Here is a 22,054-nt window from a genome sequence, read left to right on the forward strand (position 1 = left end):
AGTGCTGCTGGGGCTTTTCCTTTTCGGCTACCCGAGTGGACTGAGGACAGAACTTAACACTTACTGAGCCCTTGCTTAGCCTGCAGGGCACTGCTTTTCTTAGTGATTTTTAATCAGCTTTGTGGAATTCAAGCTCCAGCCCTGGGAAAGGCGTGGACCAGGCGCGGAGCCGCTGACCTGCTCCATCCCTGCCAGCACAGGGGAAACTCGCAGACACTAACTCCCATACCCACGTCCCTCTCTCCAGCCCTGGAATTCCACCTCAGTCTCAGGCTTGTCAGCAAGGTGGGGTTCATACCTAAGGTGGCACCACACTTCTTTTTGCATGTGAACGACAACGTTCTCTAAATCACTCTCACTCCGGTTTCTACAAATGGAAGAGGTGCTCCGAGTGCTTATTTTGATGTAAAATGCAGCCACATGGATGCCCCAGGGCACTTTGGTGACAATAAGCTAGCACAAAAATAAGGCGAACAAAACCTAAGCGTCAATAGCATTTCTTTCCTGTGTGAAAGAGCACTTAGGTGTGTGGTGGGGACGCCAAATGGGAGTGCACAGCTTACATTCTTACCAGCCTGGCTTAGTCTCAAGAGGCTCCGCTCCTCTCCTGCCCTGAAACCTTGTTCTCTGAAGCACCAGTTAGCATCAAAGGAATGTGTTTCCCTTTCTGAAAGAGCCACCAAGTACCAGGGCTTTCCTGGCTCTGGCAACTTATGCGCTCTAACCCCAGCCCCTTAGTTAATTCACATTATACATTGCAGAGGAGAGACAGACAGATGGTGGAGGATGGATGTTTTTCTTACCCGCTCTCTTTATCACCATGACAAAGCCATGGGGCAGCAAAAAATACCGTAGAACTGCAGTAAAACATTTGATCCACTTTGGTTGAAGGCAGGAACTTCCCATAGTCAGTGCCTCCTATAAAGCACACCAGTGAGAGAGAGAGTTCTCTCTCCTCCATGAATACCACGTGGAGGGGCTCCTCTTGGGAACAGCCAAACAAGGCACAGATAAGGCATGTCCTTGAGACCTTCTGAGACACCCTTCTTGCCCATGGCTCACCACAGACGGAGGCCTGTTTTTATTTCACCCTCCTTGATGAACACTGGCAAACAATGAAATAGTCACTCATTGGTAACATTAAGGAAGAAGGAAGAAAAAGGGTCTAGTCCTTGGGTCTTTAAGAACAGATCAATGGTGGTGGTGGCATATCTTGGGCTGGATTTTTGCTGAGAACAAACGCCGTGAGTTGATGGTTGATGTCTCTGGTCAATACACAGATTTAAATAACTAGCAAGAAGGGGGTGGAAACGTTTTCCCCATTCTTTTCAAGAAAAATACATTCTGAAGATATAATGAATTTGATATAATTTTCAACACACTTTCAAACCAATCTACTGAGCTGAAGAAAGAGATCAGAAAGGAAACGAAATTCTGATACACATTTAATCTACTTCAAAAAAATTGACAGGAAAAATAAAATTTCAGATTTTTTTATTCAAAGGTTCTCAAAAGAAATAAAACAGAAAAGCTAACAATCTGATCAAATGTACAGTTCAAAAATGTCTTTTGGCGTTTAACAACAAGTCCTAGGAAAGAAAACTACAGAGTTATCTTGAACCGGACAAATAAGTTACCACTGGCAAGTTTGTGGCACTAGTAAAACAAAAATAAAAAATTAACTCTCTTGATCATATAGATATCTCTATGAAAATCTTTTTTCAATCTGTACAAAAGGTCTTTCTTCATAAATTAATTTTTTTTATAATTTAATGGCTGTCTACTATGTGATGTTTAACTGATTTTTTTTTTTTTTTTTTTTTTATGTACAGAGGTTATGTTTCCCAAATCTTACCCAGACGAGTATGGCACTTAGTTCAGACATTTCTAGCAGCAGACTTTCCCTCTCCTCTAACTGAGCTATCAAATTTCTGTCTTAACTAATGCAAAAATATCAAGTAGTGAGAGACCCAGATTTATAAATGTACTAGGTACACAGAGGGTGCTGCGTTCAGTCTGGACTTTCACAAAGCAGTAATATTCCAGGGAGCATAGAACCAATAATACCACAACTTTAAAAAAAGGAAACAAAAACAAAACAAAAAAAAAAAACATATTTCTCTTATGACTATGTAATTTTCACTAGAATCTACACTTCTCAGAGCAGCAAGGACTTTTGAAACTATGAAATGTCACTGACATCTAGAATCAAATACAAGCATAAAATTTAAGAACTAAAAAATACTTGAAAGAAATAACTGCTTAGCCCTAGCTCCTGAGCTAGGAGGATTTGGTCTGTGGAAACAGGGAGGGCCAGCAACCTGTCCCAGCACAAAAGAAAATAGACTCTGAGGTAGATAACTGATCATACACAGCTGACCAGACAAGTACACAGTTTTGGAAGACAACTTAATTTACCATTGCTTTTAAAACGTATGCAATTGCCTCAATAAAAGAGCTTTAATAACAGTGAATTATCTCATAGGTATTAAAGTAAAAATAACTGTGTATTTATGAAATCAGGAATTTCATAGTTTCAAAATTGGTTTTCTTTACACTTGAACACTTGTAGTGATGATGTAAAGTGTGGCACTGCTTGGATCCAAATCTTCCTTCATGCTTTTTTGTTTGTTGGTGTGTGTCCATACATCAATTAAAATTATAAAACCTAAATGCAAAAGGTACAAAAAAAGGCACATTCTCCTAACCGCAAACTGGTCCGGCAAAAATAAAGAGCACAGAAGATGTGATGCTGAGACAAGTTGGAGCTACTGGTTACTGGCTCTTCGGTCTTTGGTGAAGTTACCTTTAAAAGTGCCAAGTCATTTTTATTTTCAAATTTACCTAATAGAAAGAGAGAGAGAGAGCTAGTAGCCAATCGTTTTGTTTCTATTCATATCTCAGCCTATGTTTGAAGATAAATCCTTACTTTTAGCTTTTGCCATTTTGTTGCAATAGCAACATTTTTCGGTTTGCCAGATTTCAGGCATAATTCTCATTCTAAAGCACTATCATTAGTATAAAGGAAGGACAAAACATTCAGTGACTCCCCTCCCCCACCCCCCTCCCCCAGCCCCAACTCTACCTACACTAAATCTAGAACATCAAGTTAGGTTTTTTTTTTTTTCCTGAAAAAAGGCAAAAAAGACTTTACATTGCATCATACAGCAGATATCCTAAATCAGTCAACCTATCAGAGGAAACTGTTGGCATACAGCCTTACAAACAATTTACCCTATTAAAAGTTCCCCAGTCAGAAAATGTGTTTCACACAAAACATTTTTCCCTTCTTGCATTTCACTACTTTACACATTATGTGAAAAATCATTAAAAACACCTACTACGTATTTTAAAAAAGCCAAAATTTCAGCAACTTTTATTGACTACCTTTTAAAAGCCCTATGCTGCTGTTTTACAAGGCATAATAGACCAGCTCATTTGGTCAAAGCATTCTACATCATTAGTTTGAACTAACTTTTACTGAAACAGCTACAGCATCAAAAGAGTTAAGGCAAATTGGAATTCATAGAAAAGGATAAGACACTTCACACTACGTTGAAAGAAAAACGGAAAGCTAAGAAAAGAGATGCTGACGGCAACGCTGAATTACAGCAGCACTCGCAGGGCAAGCACAGATACCATGGGTGAAGTTGGACTATTAAACTTCAGAAAGCCCATTTCATACAGCTGGAAAAAAAGAACACAAATTAAACACAAAATGAACAAAACCACAAAAATCCGGTCATGCACTTGGATAAGTCTTCATGGTCTTTGTGCATACCCAGAAAATTGAAGTTTTCTTTTCTTTCTTTTTTTGCATCATAACATTTGATAAAAATCTTTTATTTTTTTTTGTTTTTTGTTTTTTTTTGGGGTTTTTTTTTTTTTTTTTTTTTACTAAAATAAACCTGTTCAGGGGAACAGCTACTAGATGAATTTAAGGGTTTTATGCACCTTATAGAACTTATAGCAAAAATAGTTTTAGTTGATTTCATTATAAATAACGTTTTCAAGAACCTGTGCAAAACTGTCAATAATTTCCTAAAGCACAATTGATCAGAAAAATCCATGATTGTTCAGCCTTCACACCCTTCTTCACGTAAGAACACCCTCTGTACATCTGGAAGAGAAAAATAAAAGATAAATGGTTTTGTAGATTTGGTGTAATACACCACAGAGCTTTATAATCTCTGTCTTGTTGTTTGAAAAAGGCTGTGCTTATCACGGGTTGGAGACTGAGAAGGGCAAACTCTGGAACTCATGGTTACTCTCAACGCCTGGAGTGTGCTTTTCATATCCAAGACCCACAAAATACTTTCTTCTCAGAAAGGACCCAGAGATAAATCCACGTGATTCTCTAAACACGAAGAGTGACTTTATGAAATCAACAATGCACACTGTTACGAGGGCAATCCAGATGTTCTCAGTTCTCCCTAGCTAAATTGTACTGTAATATGCATGGCAAAGTGAAAAGTTCTAAAATTTGGGGTTCAAGTGACAGCTGGGAATACAGGCAGTTTCTGGGTTATGAATGAGATAGGTTCTTTGGATTTGTTCTTAAGTGGAATCTGTACGTAAGCTGGAACAGTTACCTTTACCTATTACCTGTAAGAGGCTCTGTTCGTAAGTGAGAGTGGTAGGATGTTTGTAAGTTGGGGACTTACTATAACAACCTCTGTTCATAAGTATGAGCTATACATACGTTGGATGTTTGTAACTTGGGGACTGCCTGTTACAGTTTTCCAATGTAAGGATACTAACATTAATCTAAATCTACAGTCAAGATATGGCTAATCTTGCTAGTGCTAGATTAAGCAACATCTTATGCTGTAAATCCTCTAGTTTATTAAGTTTTAAGGAAATACATGGTACTTTGTGTTATAGGACAATTTTTATACCTAGTGTTTTCTGATGTTACGGATTTTTGTTTTTTTAGGGAGTAGAGTAATTCATTTGACTTTAATATAAAGCATTGCTCTATTTGGACAGGACGATTAATCTGCAAATTTACAAAATCACTAATTTTAACATTTCCGCAAAATTGGATGCCTTAGCTATGACTAAAATGGTATGATCAAATTGAGTTATTCCAACCAACATTTTCATTAAAAAAAAAAAAAACAAAAAAAAAAAACCATAGACTTTGCTTGAGCTGAGCCCCACAGTTACAGAGACCTTTTCTTCATACCTCACAGTTACTTATTGGGTTGAAAGGTATACGGAGAATGGTCATTAGACGTCTCTACAGTCACCTGCTGCTGACCACTCGCCTCCTATGACAAAGCAGAACAAATGAGATATACTTAGACCTGACCAAGTCCAATACCACGTACCTTAAAAAGGACACTTTAAAGTGAACTTCTTAATGTCATGTAGAGTTCAAGACTAATTGTTTTCCTAAGTAGTTGACATGTCTGATAGACCCAAAGACTCTCCTGTCCAAATGTTTATGACTTGTCTATTCTTATCAAGCTATAATTTATCAAACAAATCTCTTATTCTCTTTATTTCCTGGGGCCAGAGGTGATTTGAAATTCAGTATTTTCAGATTTTATCTGAAATATGGTATGCATACACTGTATATGACTTAAGACCTCCAGAAGACCATAGGGCTGTACCCTTTTAGCAATCATATTAATAGTTCCACAATGAAAGCCTCAAATAAGCATAGTTAAGTGGGATACAGATTTTGTCCTGTCTCAGTTCTAGTCGGGTTTTGCCATAGATAAGATTTTTTGGCTCATGTAGTCACAAAGAGAATTCTTATTTTCAGACTTTTTGGAGTTTCAGAATTACAGTTAAGAAATTGTAGGCTTTGGTAATTAGAGTTGTCAAAAATTATAAGATTGTAAGTAAAGCAACAAAAACAAAAGCAAGCAACAGTTCTACAGTCCCTGACTGGCATCGGAACTTTTAGGATCTGCCTACAAGGCAGAATCAACGAACTGATAAACTCCTTGGAATTTGAAGGTACTCAGCAGGAAAACGTTATGCCTTCCGACCAATCATAATTCAAATGCCACACTTCTTTCTCCCATTCAACATGGATATCATCTATAGCAAGAACTAAGAGTTATTTAGTTCTACTACCGGCCTCTACAAAAACAAGCATCATTTCCTCCTCATTGCTGTTACAGTTTAGAAACAGCACCTTTTTCTTTTCCGTAAAGTATCTGAATTAAAGCTGATTTCTTTTTGTCATTATTTTTTATTATTGAAACAATCTTTAGCACTGCGGTTACAAATTCCAGATTTATGTTAACATGCCTGTACGTAGCATTTTACAGAGGCAACAAGAGACTTGAAGGAATATGAAATGCACTACAGGATTAGAAAATATTTTTGAGGGTCTTGGAGTGTGACCTTGATGTTGTTACTCTAATTTGTATGGAGAGAATTGAATGTTATAGTTGAAAATAATACTCTTTCGTGTTTATATCCCCTCTAAATACTTCTTCATGATAGATTTTTTTCTTTGAGTTCCATTTATCCATTTCCAAAACTATAGTAGAACCCCCTAGTTGACCACCTCCCTACATTGACCATCTCCTTAAAGGTGACAGACAGACATGCACCACAGGTACATATCAGTATAGACCAAGTTCCTTATGTTGACCACCTCTGTATGTTGACCAGTGTGTTACAGTCCCTCAAGTGGTCAACTTAGAGGAGCTTTACCCTACTTATTGCCAAAAAGGTCACTGAGTGGTCTGTACCAACCTCAACAGGAACCGCCGTTGTCTGCATGTGTGCATACTGTGGCAAATAGGCTCCTTGCATAGCTGATGTTGCAGGCATGTACTGAAAAGAAGAATAAATGAGAATGGGGGTGGTAAATCATGGAAAATTCTGAATACTTGTGGAACTGGGTGATGGGTATAAAGTATTTGCAAGTGTCAAAGAAGAAACTGAAATGGACTTCCCTCAAAGCTTAATGAGTACACATAAACATGTCATATGCAAAGTTTTCTAGTTTTCAAATTTTTCAAGCTAAAAATCCCATGTTTCTTTGGAAGAAGAATATGGGTGAAGATCAAAAAAATGTGTAATCCTCAATAATTCAGTATCACTAATGTTATTTTAGAAACTCTCTCCTCAAAGGACCTCATTGTTTCTTGGAATAACTAAATAGTACCTACTTTTGTTTCTACAGGTGGAGACCAGGGGGATAAACGACTTATTAGAACTTTAACAGGTCGTTGCAGATTAGACAATGAAGCCCTATTTTTCCTGATATTGACGGTCATCCCTTCTGAAAGGCAGGAGAAATTTCAAGTCAATCTCATTGGATATGTACCGCTGCTGCTGGTTTTGACTGTGTGGGGGGAAAATGCACTATAGTGTAAGCCACTACATTTAGACACAAGCTGAATTGAAGCCATCTAAATGCTAAACATGCCACAACCTGGACGTTGATCTGGTACCAGCTCAAGCTTGGTGAAATAAGTTAATATTAAGATCATGATTCAATGTACTCAAATCCCATAAAAGAAGAAGTAAGTGAGGACAAATTTCCTGCCTTTCCCACTTTGTATTACCATCATCTTTTGCTTCATGACACCACCACAGATAGCATCATGAATAACACTAGTTATATTATAAAGGCTAGATGTGATCATATATGGGTATTATATTCCAGTAAGGGATACCCCAGGAACAGACTAAGTTTACCAATTAATCAAGAAATATCTCAGTATTTACTTTTAGAAGGCAATGTGGGGGGAAGAGAGATGATCAGACACAAATTTAATCATCATAGAGACTGTAATGTTTGACAGGGAAGATAAGGCTGCATTAATTTACCCTCCTCTGTTTACAGAGACATGATATTAATTTGCCACCTACAGTTGCGGTGCTGCCTAGTGACAGATGACTCATCTGCTGGGCCAGAGGGCTGATCATAGACGCAGGCTGTAGTGACATAGTGTGCTCCATCGAGGGAGTTAACAGGGCACCCTGGGGAGTTGAAAACAAGAGCAAAATAAGACAAACTGAGGGAGGGAGTTAAGAGTCCATAAATTACCTTTTGCAAAGGAAATGTCTTAGTTTGTTGAGGAATGTGAAGCAAAAACAACCTCCCTCAATCTTGCAAAAGTGTCATTATTTATGTTATTTTTAAAAAATCTTCTAGATTGCCCTTCCTGAGTTTTTTTAAGAGCATTAGGTGAAATTATATCTTGGCACTCACTTCGCAGAAATCGCTGTAATAGGCGAATCTTTCCCTTCCCTTTACCTAACTATAAAGCAAGTTAGTCCAGCAGGAGGAGCTGTAACAGGAAACACAAACCACAATTATTGTTGGCTGCCTAGTGTTACAAAATCGTTTCCTGTAACAACTTAGGAAAAAAACTGAGGGTTGATGTTTTCTGTAGTCACAAAACAATAGATTACATTTGATATGATCAACCTTGTGTTGTGTTTGACCATGTTCTATACAGTCATTTAGTTGAGGGTCAGGTCTTTAGGATGGACAGCACATTCTCCACTCACGTGGTGCTTCCCAGAACTTTAAGTGACATTTTGATGCTAGGAGAGGGAAGTCAACTCAGACATGATTAATAATCCAATTCCAGATTCTTCCTTTGATAACATATTGGTCAGTAAAGATCAAATTAGATACAGTTAAGAAAACAGAGAGGAGGAAAAAACACAATCACCCATAACTTAGCCAGTCTCATACAGCTACTACTGACAATGTCAGGGTTCTGATGCCAGGGTCTTACCTCTGCATATCTCTACGTTGTCACTGCAGGCAGAGTACACCAAAAATGTCATATCCTGGGCTTCTGCTCTTAAGCTGGCATTCTATCATAAGCATTTATCTAACTTACTGCACAGCTATCATCATCATCATTTTTTTTTTTAATTTTATTATTTTATTTTATTTTTTGCAGTGTTTGGCTGGCGGTGGGCTTGAACTTCGCCACCTCTGGCATATGGGGCCAGCCCCCTCCTCCTTTGAGCCACAGGCGTCTCCCATCATCATCATTTTTAACAGTTACATCATGGTATGTTGATTGCAGAAACCAAAATTTAACTTTTTTATTTCTAGACTTTTGCAATCATCCAATTACCCGAGAATGCAAGTATTCTGATACACTGTATAAATACTAATGTATGTTTTGGCATCCCTATGTCTGACGTACACTGTTACTTATTGATAATTAGGTACACAGTTGAGGGCAGAGGTAGGTGTACAGGCATTTTAATTCTGGTTTAAATCAGGCAGTTTAAATCTACGTGGGAAAAGGTGATGAATTCTCAGATAGAAACCTTCTGCACATACTCGGAATACCTCTTCAAAGGTGGTTTCTATCTCTAAAAGTTGCCAAAAAGAAAAAAGATGTGTGTCAGAGATGTTTGTTATTGATGCATTTTGGGAAAAATATCTTTCTTTTCTCATTTTTAATGTATATCATCAAGAAGTATGTGGTAACATGGAAATGACTGGAAATGACTCAGAAGCCCAGAACATGGTGGAGGGGTTTTCTGCTCCTTTTTCTCATTCACTGGCACCATCTGTGGGAGCTACTGTGTAGGAAGTCCCCAAATTAAAAGTGGATTGATTTCTAAGCATTCCAAAATAGGTAGCATGGAGCATCAGGGACACAGATTGCCAGGGGCATGTGTGGATTAGTGGGTGCATATGATGTATACGTAGCGTGAAGGTAAGTGTGGATTTATGGATGATGCACGCGTGTCGAGTACGCATGTCTAGATACATGTATGTGTATGTGTTTATATCACACAACACACATACACATCATCAGAGAGATCTTCTCTTATGTTATCAGCTAAAAACATTTTATCTTCTTCTTACAGGTCATCTCAGCAACTTGCTCAGAACTTGTTATCCCTGGTTTGCTGTTTCATACACATGGTCTTACACTGCATGGTGTCCACTTTAAGGAGGTATCCTGACATAAATTCCTGTCTGAACTTAAGGCCAACAACAGTGTTATTTTCCCAAGCAATCCAATCTGTGTCTAACTTATCCATACTGTGAACTACACTGCCTATCAGGATTCCCATTTTGCACTGCTTACTAGAAAGCTCAGGGCCAAATCTGTGACCTCCTCATGGCAAGCACGCAGGTCAATTCACAGTGTTGGGCACCCTTAGCCTTAGCTGTGACTTTGCTCTCCTTATTTTTCAACTTTTAAATGCTCATTTTAATCCAACAAACTAAATTTTATGTATCTTTGAAAAGCATTTTAAATATACTACTGAATAAGGTGAAGTATAAATCGATTAAAAATGTAATATATATACATAAGAACAACAAATGCTCAGGCCACTAAGAAATTTATTTATTTATTTTTCTTTTTGAGACAGCCTCACTCTGTCACCCAGGCTAGAGCGCCACAGCATCATTTACTAAAGAATGCACTACTACTTTAGTATATATAATTTCCACAGAAAAGCTTAGTAACACTGATGAAAACCTCCATCTAAATTTTGAACTTTTAATTTGTGTTAAGCAGAATATAAAAAATGAAAGCTATTTTAGTTCAAGTATTGTTAAAAATTTAGCCGCTCTACTGAATGATCTCCTACAGAACTAGTATTAGTAAAAAAAAAATTGTGCCCTGCCTCCAATATAATGTATTTTAATTTCTCATAGAAAAGTTAATTGAATGTTTACTACCAATCTGTTTTACAACAAGGATGAGTGGAAGTTTTATAATGAACTTGGACTCAGATTCCATGCTTAAGATTTCCCAAATCTTGTCTCATCTTTGGCAAATGGTTTTAACCCAGAGAATATACAAAGACATAAAGATGAAAAACTTACAGGGTGCTGTAGGATATATGGTTGAGGTTGCATCCAAGAAGGACTTTGCACCTAGAAAAAGGAAGATTTTGAAAGGAATATTGATTTCCATTGTAATGCTTACCTATGTCTCTAGAACTCTTTTTAATCATGCTAAAAGTCTACAGAAAGAAAATAAGGAAACAATTCTATCAATGATTAAGAAGATTAAGGCAGTTAGAGTTCTTGGCAAACTGGTCACTCTGAATGGGATGAAATGATTATTTAGAAACAATTTCTTTTTACCCACTTGAGAAGATATTTATTGAGTTTTAGGCACCAAAAAGAAAAGGCAAATAAGGCATGGGCCCCACTCTCAAGAAATTTACTAATAGCGAAGGAGATAAACACAGAAAACAACTCAAATTAGTGAACTGTCTTACAGTCAAGGTATGAAGTAGGTACTCTGGGAATACAGATGATGAGGATTCCAGCACATCTCATAAGAAGCTAGTCCTTCAAGTACGTGCTTACTTAGTAAGAATAACCAAATTCCACCTCTATTTGATACCTGGGACATCAGGTTTCAGAAAGCTTATACCGAGGTCAACAATTTCTAGTTACTGTGGAAAATAAAAATCAGCAATTCAGATTTAGGAAATTGAATTTCAGTAACCAGATTTTAACATCTATAGTCAGAAGGGCACCTACACAGTAAACCCTTGAAATGAGAAAGAAGACATCAGAGTCAGGTTTTGTGGCAGGAAAGAAAGCACGTGTGGTCTGCCACTCAAGAGGAAAACATCAGTTCACTTCTTCATGCACAGAGCTTTCCAGAATCTATGTAATTTTAAAGTTAAGTTTCAGTTTCTAATTCTTAACAACAACAAAAAAACTCTCTTGGATTTTATCCCCTATTGTTAACTTCAGAGGACAGGACATGGGGAAGAGTCATGGGGAAGAATGTATTGTGATTTACCTTGATAGTAGAGCCCCGATACTTGTTTTCTCTGGTTTCCTTTGCCACCTAAGGCAGACCAAAGTTAGGTGCTTCTGCCTTGTTAACATTTCAGTTATCTGGACTGCAGCCTTTCCCCACTGGGATATACTGATGGTTTCTTACAGATGCCAATTTTTGCAAATACAATTGCATAAGCACAGGATAGTTAAGTGGAGAAAGGCCCACTCCAACATGAATGCAGGGCCCTCACAGGATAAATCACCAGGAGGTAAGCAGCTCCCTGAAGACCCCAATTTGGGCCAGACGTCCCCATTTTTTTATATGCTTCAGTGGTCTTAATAATTTAATAGCTTATAGCATCATGGGGTTAGGAAGCCATGACAGCTAATCTAATTTTCCTTCTAAAGCAGCAAATCAGCTACTATCAATTTCTATTCCTCAAATTTCCCTAATTGTAAAATGGGAATAATAATCTATGTTCTATAAATTTTTTGCCATTGCTTCTTAACCTTCCCAGGGTCATGGAGCCCTTTGAACACCTGATGAAAGAATTAATCACCCCCAAACTAACTGCACACATACACAAACAATTTAAGGGGACTGCAGATTACATAAAGCTCATTCACTAGGTCCACTGTGTCTCTGAATTTATCATTTAAAAATCAGCCTGAGAGGCTATGCATGAGTGTCAGGATGATGGACTAAAATTCCACATGTATCTCAGAGAAATACAGAATGCCCAGGAGAGGAAATTGGGCCTTTTAAACAATCTGCTGTTTCCAGTTAGCCGTATCAAATCTATTATATTACCAACACTAGTCTCCTAATTTTTTATTCTATGAAATGATTCTGTGGCCAAAATGCACATTGCTTTTATGTTAAAGAGGGAAAAAGAGGTGGTGGAGCGATGCTTTAAGAGCTGTAATATCTATGCCAACATAAATGCCAATTTAACATGTATGATCTTTCATTTACTCATTACCCCCAGAACAGGGACAGAGGTTTACAAGTTCAGACAGTTAGGAAAGAACTAATAGCAGACACAGGAATTATTTATTTGGGAAAATGCACTAGAGCAGATCTCACTGAGTCTTACACAGGCAAGGAAAAGGTAGGAATCCTAAGTCTAAAACAATTAAGAAGGCATTAAATTAGCGAATACTATGCCCAGCAGACTGAAGCACCAGTATAAGTAACATAACATCCCAGAGAGAATAAAGAAAAGAAAATAAGTGACAAATCAGGGAGAGGACGAGAACAATAGAACCTAAAAGCCAAGGAAGGCTGTGAATGCTACTTTAAAATTTCACTTTTTGCACATCTAATCTCTTCTCTTTTATTTAAAACCATTTTTATGTTTTTAGGCAGAATCAGCTTTAGGATATCGCTTATGTTAACTGCAAGTATAATTAACATACTTATTATGAGTCAGCTAATCCTGCATATTAATGATGGTAATAATCATAGTCCACACTTATTAAGTGCTAATGAATTTGCCAGGTACTGTGCTGAGTTCTTTACACAGATACGTCTCATTTAGTTCTAACTTTCTTAAACCCATGAGATAGAAACTATTATTATACCCATTTTAAAGATGAGGAAATTGAGGCTTACAGAAGTAAAACAACACAGCAATTAAATTACATATTGTAGTTCCCTAACCCCAGGAATCAGGACTACAACATCTAATTCAATTGTTTTAAAAACAAAAATACATAAAACTTTGTTTAGCCACACAGGATCCCAACAGTCCACAAAAGAGAACTCTGCTCCTGCATGTCTGTAACTGAACTCCATTAGAATGTTCCTGTCTGGAGCCAGGCAGCACCCGGTAGAGCTACTCTGACATGGGAGGGGAAATGCATGTATACAGCTGTTAGGAGCTAACCCTGCAGTAAAAATCAAATCAGTATTCTAACAAGGTGCTTAATGAGATTTTTGTTTTGAAACTGGGAATTTATTTTACGGCACAGCCTCCTCACAAAATAGGAAGTCACTTCTTTATTGCTTCAGATGTCATCTGCATTGTTCATTTGCTGCTATCTAACGGAGACACATCTTTGTGTATTAGCATGTTTACTTGGTCTGTCATCAGTTCCTGCCGATAAATAAACAAAAGCAAGGGCACACACCTGCTCTGTACTTTACCTAATGCAATTACCTTAACTTTCTATTTTGGAACACACGGTGTCCAAAAGCAAAGCCCACTGGCGAAGAATGTGTTTGAGTTCATTCCAGTTCTAAAATGCTGTGATTCCCAAGGACTGACAGCTGACAACCATTTCCCCTAGATTTACATTCTCCTACACATAAAAGTAAATTACTCTGCCAGATAAAAAGCAGCTTATTCTAAACTGGGTATCCAAGCTGCGTAACATCTGATGTAAATTTCATTATAAATGTTCAAAATTTCAAGACATATAAATATGTAGCAGAGATTCATGGTCCGCAAGTTGTCATACTGCTGATGAATCCTAAAGGTACAAACCTGGTAGGCAGATACAGGAGATGCAATATAGGGTGTTATAGAAGTTTGAGTGATCATTCGGTTTGTAGCAATACTGTATGGTGAAGGATAAAATCTAGAACAAACACAAAAGCCTTTATTAAGTAATCCTTTAAATAAAATAATTCATGGAACAAATGTCTGATACTTTCCACCTTCACAATTTCCCTCGAGCCATTATGCACTTTTCCTAATGACATACCCATTCTGGATAGCAGCTGTAGCTGGGTCATAAGTAAGTGTCATTCCAGCCTGTGGGAAAGAGAAAGAAACATAAGCCTTCATACAGAAAGGAATAATTTCAAAAAGTACATTTCTTAGAGCTGTAATAGGGTAAGACAGTGATAGTTCAATAGCATTTGATAAAACTGGGAGTTTCTGTTGGTCAAACACACTAGAAACTAAATATGAGAATTATGCTCTAGACCTGTGCTGTCCCATATGGCAGCCATTAGCCACAGGCAGCTATTGAAAATGAAATGAAAAAGTCAATCCCACCAGCACACTAAGTCAGATAGCCACATGTGGCTGGTGGCTATCACTGGACAGTGTACATTTGAGAACATTTTCTCCAGACATTCTTGGACAGTATGTTATCATTTTTTAAATAACAATTCATGGAAAATAAATATGGGGTAATGGAGGTCTAACATTTTATTAAAAAATTGGGATTTTTTTTGGTAAAGAAAACTCTTCAAAAGAATGAGCCAAAATAAATAAAACCACCCCACTTAGTGGTAAATATACTATTTATGTTAATAATGTTATTTATAATTTTTGAATATTGTAAATGTAAACCCTCCAGGAAACCATGACATTAAAACAAACAAACTCCAAAACGCTTGAGTATTTCTGATAGCAATTTAGAATGCTTTTACTTTACGTGTAGCTGGCTGGTAAGCACAGCTGTTTCTACCATCCACCTGCTCATCTGGAGAATCATCACTCTGTTAGCACCACGAACATTGGGAAGAGTTTTAAGTGGATGTCACTTGAATTATAATGTACCAGCAGGTTTAATCCTGACACCTGTTTCAGGTGTGTGGCGGCCACGTCAAGGTGCCTTTTGTGTAGCTTTTCATGTGAGCTTTTGTGATCACATGCCCCTGCTAAATTTTCAAGAAGGGACTTACAAGTCTCACCTCTCCTTCTCTATGCCACGGTCTCCCATTAGGGATGTATTTGTTGGGGTTCTGCCTCTTCTTCTGTCCTCCATCCGCAAACTTACATAATAAAGGCTCTGTAGGAGCTGAGGAAATGGGGGAAAATAATATGAAACCGCAATTACTGTGTGTGTGCAGATGACAAAATGTAACTGAATTTCTTTTTCAATAGGAGCAATGTTGGTGCTCTCAGGGAAGTCACAGAACACTTTAAAGTAAAAGCTTACTCAGACCCTTACAAAACCATCCACTGCTAAAAAAAATGCAGTACAGAATAACATACTAGTTATTATTTCCAAATCACAGTGTAATAAAAACATTTAAAGAACCATTCTAAGGAAGCAAGAAATCTTCTGATCCAATTTTGTGTGTCTTTGAAATAGGGATACACTTCTTTTTATTTGGGGCACTCTCTAATTCCGCCTCTAGACTACCATGAAAATGATCTTCAAATATAAATAAGACCGTGTTCATCCTCCCTCCCCCCAGGGTTAAATGCTTCTCTTTATATTTTCTCATAGAGATACTGTCACTTTGCAATGTAGAAAACAAGCCCCTTTATATGCCTCTCACATCATGTATTTATCCATAGCATTTATAACAATTTGAGTGTAGTTATTTGTTAGGAGTCTGTTTGCCCCCTTTAGAATGTAAATGCCACAGGAGCGGTAACATTGTTTGGTTCATCATTATAACCTCAGCACCTAAGTGGCGAGCGCTTTATAGGCGCTTACTACACCTTGGTTGAATCGATGAAGGAACATAAATAGGTCTCACTTGTTTATTTCGGGGATCTAGCAGTGAAGGTGGCTATTGTGAGAAGGCTGAAAATGCTTGGTCTCTCTATTTAAAGGTTTTTCTGTGCCTTTAGTCATCCCACCGGGTGTTGCTTTATTATATATCCACCTCACAAAACAGTCCAAAGAAAAACCCAAGAAGTGAATCAGAAAAGAAGACGGAGAGGCTATTTTAAAGGATACATATTCGTTACAGTTGGGGGGGGGGAAAAAAAGGTGACAGACACCAGTGTGACTTTTCCTTTTCTTTGCTTTTCTATAATGGAAATAGCAGTGTGTTCCCAAAAGTCGTGCATTTTTATATACGTTTCTAGTTAATGTAATAAAGGAAATCACACCTTCCTGTCTGGTTCCCACATTCTGCCCTTTGTCTACTAGAGACCATGATTACTACTTTCAAGTTGTTTCAAAGTTAAATAACCATGAAGAGAAAAATATTGCTTTTGGAAAATTTACTCCTTTCTCCTTTGCCTCTTATTATCCTAATTCATCTCTTATTTTATATCACTATTACCCACCCACTAATGACAGGGTGGAAGCGCTAGCGTCTCTCAACACTTCTCTGCCAAAAAACAAAACAAAACAAAACAAAAACCCAACCGCACTTCCTGCTTAGGGAGCTGTCTAGGCTACAGTTTGGCTCCTTTCTTCTCTTCTCAATGTAAACCACTCCAGAGGGGTGGGTTGGAATATGAGCTCATTTCTGAATGGCAACTGTACTCCGGGTACAGGAATGAAGAGCAAAAACATTAGGTAAGATCAGCAAGTCTCTGCCCTACCACCAACGAACCCCTCCCCCTTTCCTGAACAAGGAACTTCCATTTAAGGCACACTGGGTGTGACGGAGATGAACTGAGGCCAAACCTCAGACTGCTGATGAACTATCTTATTTGTCTTTTCATAAAAAGGTGTTGAATTTTGTTTTTGAAATTTCTACTTTTACCATCGTAAAAAGTAAATAAATAGATGAAATAAGGCAAGAGAGCTTTCTAATCACTGAGGAAAAACAGCAATGTATTTACTTTCTTTCTGAGAGTAAAGACTTATTTTATTTTACATCATCCTTGCCTTTGAAGGCAACTAAAATAATGTTGGTTAACCTGCCAGCACTGACGCTGGGATTACAGCACATGCCTGTAATCCTAGCAATTAAGACGCTGAGGCAGGAGGATCATTTGGGACCAGGAGTTCAAGACCAGCCTAGGCAACACAGTGAGACCAAACAAATAGATAAATAAATAAAAATTTAGGCAAGCATTATGGCACACACCTGCAGTCCTAGTTACCTAGGAGGTTGAAGTAGAAGGACTGCTTGAGCCCTCTGGTTCAGGGTTATAGTGAGCTAGGATCGTGTCACTGTACTCTAGCCTGGGTGAAAGATAGAGACCCCCATCTCTAAAAAGAAAAAAAAAAAATGTCCTGCAATGTAACTGCCCAGATCAATGGGTAAGAGTGCACACAAGTGTATTCTTTCCTCAACGTGTAAGGAAAAATCAAGAACTTAGACGAGAAAAGCAAGATCTAACTCTCCACAGATGTAGCAAGGGCCTTCCAGCATTGAGTGTTTTCTTCAGCGTCATCTGAGGTTTTAAGATTTGGCCTCCATATAATCCCACAGGGCAAGAGAATGAGTAATGAAATCTGTGGTCCTGGCACTTTGTAGGTCTTCACCACAAAGAGACACCTTTTCCTACAGGATTTTATAAAAACTAGCTATTAGATTGAATTTAATTTTTTTTTTTGTTTAAAAGGGTTTATTTGGCTTAGGTAGTGATGCAAACGGACCATTTTCCCCCATTAGCATAAATTCTTTCAGAGAAAAAAACGTGAGCAGGTTGGACTAATTCTGGAAGTTCATCTCTCGCCCCCCAAGCAGGCAGATGTGAATGAAGGCAGTAAGCAGTAAGACCCTGGTGTGCACTGAAGCTCAACGTTTCCTGAACGTCCAAGAGCCTCTATCTGGGGATGCGGCACTTCTAATGTATTTTCATTCATCTAGATTCTGACCTGTCAAAGAAAAAGACATCTCAGGCAACAATAGTGCCTGCTAAAAATGGGTAACAATAAGGTAAATATCAAATGGTGATGACACGCTTGCTATTACATTAGAACCTTTGTAAGGTGACCACCCAAGGGACTGAAATAAACTGGTCCAGATACAGAGGTGGTCACCACAGGACCTAGGCCGACGGTACATGCGGTGCACGTGCCGTCTATGAAAATTAGGTCAACCTAAGGAGGTGGTCAATGTAGCGAGATGGCCAACTACAGTTCTACGATACGTCATTTAAGTGCAAACAAATGGAAGAAGATGTCAGTTGACTCTTTCTAAAACGAATTATATTTACTACATGATTTTGTGTTAAGATTTTTTTTCCCTCTAAAAGCAAAACAGGTAAGCAGTTAAAACAGTCTGTATACTGGCAGGTGTCCCATATCTTAGAAGAAGCTTCTTATTTTAAAGAATTATAACCAGTAGAAATGACACATGTTTTTAGATATAAATAGCTGCGAGCTCCTCGTTTCAAGAAAACAGGAGTGCCCCCCCCCCCGCCCCCGGTATTTCATGTGAAGCAATAGAAATTTCTAACAAGTTCTTTCCTCTATTGAAATTTTCCTTGGCCTATGGATTAGTTGGAAAAAATTTTTTTTAACTAATTGAAAAATTAGGGGCTGGGTTTGAACCTGCCACCTCCGGCATATGGGGCTGGTGCCTTACTCCTCTGAGCCACAGGCGCTACCCTATTAGTTGAAATTTTTAATGTTTATCAATAAATTAGTTAAAAATTTTAACGTCTATTAACATTATGTGACAGGCACACAGGGCTGGGAATACACTGGTGGGTACAGCAGGGTTCTTGTCTCATGAGGGCTTGCAGTTTACTGGAAAAGAGAGTGTACCCAATGTTACAAAAACTCATTTAGTCATTCACAGAGTACTCTTTTAAGAATTACTTAAAAATGCTACCCAGAAACAAAATACTTTTGATGTAGAAATAGCTGGACGGAGTTGAAACACATTCTTCTAAGTAAAGTATCACAAGAATGGAAAAGCAAGCATCCAATGTACTCAATGCTAATATGAAACCAGCACATGATCTAACACACACCCACAGAAGAGAAAAACTCAATTCAATTCAAGATGGGGAGGGAAGGGGAGAAGGAGGGATTGGTGTGCTCCCACTTAATGGACGCAACGTGGGGGTATATGACACATCTCCTGGGGGAGGGACACAACCACAAGAGGGCCTATACCTAACAGATGCAAACACTGTAACCTAATTCTTTGTACCCTGAAATTAAAAAAAAAAAAAAGCAATAGCTGTATTTCTTTTATAATCATATATCCATTTACTTGTATGACATTATGAGAAACAGCTTCTCTTCTTATCCTTCAGATAAGTGCTTAAAGTTTTACTTAGTACAAAGATTTGCTCCATGACAGCAAACTGTGGAAAGATTTAAGACATTTCTAGGCATTTTTGGTGATAAATGGGCCTGACTTACTGTAACAGACACTTAGGTGGCCTCTGCCATGAAGCTGAGCAAGGGTTAGATGCTTTCAGTTAGATTTTTGGGTAGAAAAACAAACAAAACACCCAGATTTGTGTCATGACCTACTTACTTTTAAGTGCATGTGAGCTACAAAAATAAGACAATCTCACTTGACCAGCATCTTCTGTGGCTTCCATCAAACCAGGCGTAGTCCCCCGCCCCGCCCCCGGGGTTGCCCTTTGAAACTTTGAAGTCTATTACACAGGCCAGCTTGTTCTACAGAACGGACCGTCGCCTGGTCTCCTTGATGGTTTTTTACAAGGGAGACAGTGGAAGACTGACATACAGAAAAGGAAGTGCCATAAATATTAGCAATATGACTAATACATGAGCAATAGGTAAGGTTGGTTATATTAACTCTAAAAAATTAATATGTAATGATCTCCTACATGGTCACTTTTCTAGATTAGCAATTCTTTACTCTGCAAACAATAATTACGAAGAGCTCTGACAAATGACTTGTGATTTCAGATACAGAACTGTATGATTTTTCCAACTATGCAGAATATTCTATGCTGATTTTCTCCTTAATTAGTTGTGATTTTTTGGTTTATGAAGGGTGTGCCTCAGATGCCCGGTGAGATCTCTAGGGTCAGATTCTAGTCCTCATGACCCAAGACTACTAATTTTTTTATCCTTCAGAACCAAGAGGAACCTGCACCTCCAAAGGCTTGACAACTGCAGGGTTAGCTTGAGCGTTTGTGAATGGCCCCGGGTAATACTCTGCAGACAGGGATCTCGTACTTTCTGGCATCTCCTAAGAGCCAGCTCAGGTAACAGAACTACTGGATTCTCCAATGTGCCCTCAACAGGGTTGTTAAAGGGGGATGATCTTTTACAAATGCCTCATTTTGTGGTACTAACAATCCGTCCTAAAAGACTATGAGCCTTATGATGACTTACAGCCCACTTACAACAAATAAATAATATTTATTATATGTTAAATATTTTCCCTTACCTATCTTCTGAAGCTCAAACTACAGTAATTTGGGCTTAAATGACTTTCTTTGATATTCCTACTAAAAAACTCCTTTCTGGAGTACCTGCTTGAGTAAGCACTGTAGCTCACAGTTCCATCTCCTGAACCCTGCTCCCTCACCAGGGGACTTGGAGCTCTCTGCAGTTGGTAGCAGGACGGACCTTTTCCTCCATGTGTTCTAACCCAGGGCTTCTCCAGGCTTTTCCGTCAGATCCTGACAGCGGTTAACAGCTGGAGCAACGATTCCTTCCAAGCTCCCATTTGTCTAGTTAAGCAGCATTTTATCCCAATCAACATCCTGTAAAACGTCAACTGCCCTTGATAGAAGCTTCTCCCATCAGTTATGGAAAACTAGTCCACTCAGCAGCTGTAATTAGCCTTCTTTCTGATGTGGGCTACTTCCAAAATTCCTCGACTAACAACATGCAAGGAACTCAGCCTCCTCTTTTCAAAAACTCCAACCTAGGGATCCAATAACTATTGCCCATTTTTTATGAGCACAATATGAATTCCCTGTTTTAGCCCCATCTGTTTCTACCCAGACTCCGTCGTCCTACTCAACCGAGACACAGAGCTATGCTATAGCTTTTCTCTACAGATACTTTTCCTGCCATGACTGGTTGAGTTCTGATTTCTCTTCTTGTCCTTTACACAGTGTTTCCATCTCCCACTCAGTTTGAGGACAGGGCAACATTTGTAACATATTCATGTATTGGCTTTGTTTCCACCACATTTGATTTTCCTTCTTCTCACAATTCTCCCTCACCTCACTTCCCTAATGTGTACCAATAAAATGAATGTGTAATAAATAAAATAAATGTGTATCAATAAAATAATGATTTAACAATATTAATGTTAAATAGAAAATAAAAACTCAATATCCCCTATCACTGCAGTGTAAATTTAATATTCTAAATTTACTACTTTAAAAAGTCTACGTAGATACATTCATCTTTTCCTCTACTATTTATATTGTGGACCTTTCTGTACCTTGTTATAGAATCATCATTTGTTTTATAACAAATGGATACATAGTGTTCTATTTGAAAAGGGTTCCTGTATAGTTTCTCCATGTTCTACAATGGTTAGTGTTCTATTTGAAAAGGGGTCATGTACAGTTTCTTTACTCTTGTATCTAACACTGTATGAGCATCTGTGTGTACCAGGGCCAACTGTGGTATCAGTGGTTGTATTGTATGGTGGTTAGAATACTGCCTCAAGGTTAGTCTCCATGGGTTTAAAGTTTGGCTTTGCTACTTAGTAGCTAAGGACTTGGGGGCAAGTTATTCCACGACTCTAGTTTCATAACTTGTGAAATGGGGATAATAATAGTATCCATT

At 38.2% G+C, this 22,054-nt stretch overlaps 1 protein-coding gene across 13 annotated transcripts in view; it reads right to left on the minus strand.

Moving 5' to 3' along the window:
* Positions 1–1,477: 1,477 nt before the first annotated feature.
* The window catches only part of RBMS1 (RNA binding motif single stranded interacting protein 1), a 226,729-nt gene continuing 206,152 nt past the window's right edge, over positions 1,478–22,054 (minus strand). For 8 of the 13 annotated variants that reach the window (XM_053597161.1, XM_053597160.1, XM_053597169.1 and 5 more), the window contains 9 exons: positions 15,354–15,469; positions 14,423–14,472; positions 14,203–14,296; positions 11,733–11,780; positions 10,796–10,846; positions 7,846–7,956; positions 6,721–6,801; positions 5,189–5,273; positions 1,478–4,120 (listed from right to left, as the gene is read on the minus strand). In XM_053597161.1, coding sequence (XP_053453136.1) covers positions 5,196–5,273; positions 6,721–6,801; positions 7,846–7,956; positions 10,796–10,846; positions 11,733–11,780; positions 14,203–14,296; positions 14,423–14,472; positions 15,354–15,469 — 629 coding nt within the window. In that variant the 3' untranslated portion in view covers positions 1,478–4,120; positions 5,189–5,195. The remainder of the gene's footprint in view (positions 4,121–5,188; positions 5,274–6,720; positions 6,802–7,845; positions 7,957–10,795; positions 10,847–11,732; positions 11,781–14,202; positions 14,297–14,422; positions 14,473–15,353; positions 15,470–22,054) is intronic. The other 5 variants (XM_053597163.1, XM_053597165.1, XM_053597167.1 and 2 more) reach the window with 3 other exon arrangements.

The sequence above is a fragment of the Nycticebus coucang genome, chromosome 7 (assembly GCF_027406575.1).
Source record: "Nycticebus coucang isolate mNycCou1 chromosome 7, mNycCou1.pri, whole genome shotgun sequence".
Lineage (NCBI taxonomy): Eukaryota > Metazoa > Chordata > Mammalia > Primates > Lorisidae > Nycticebus > Nycticebus coucang.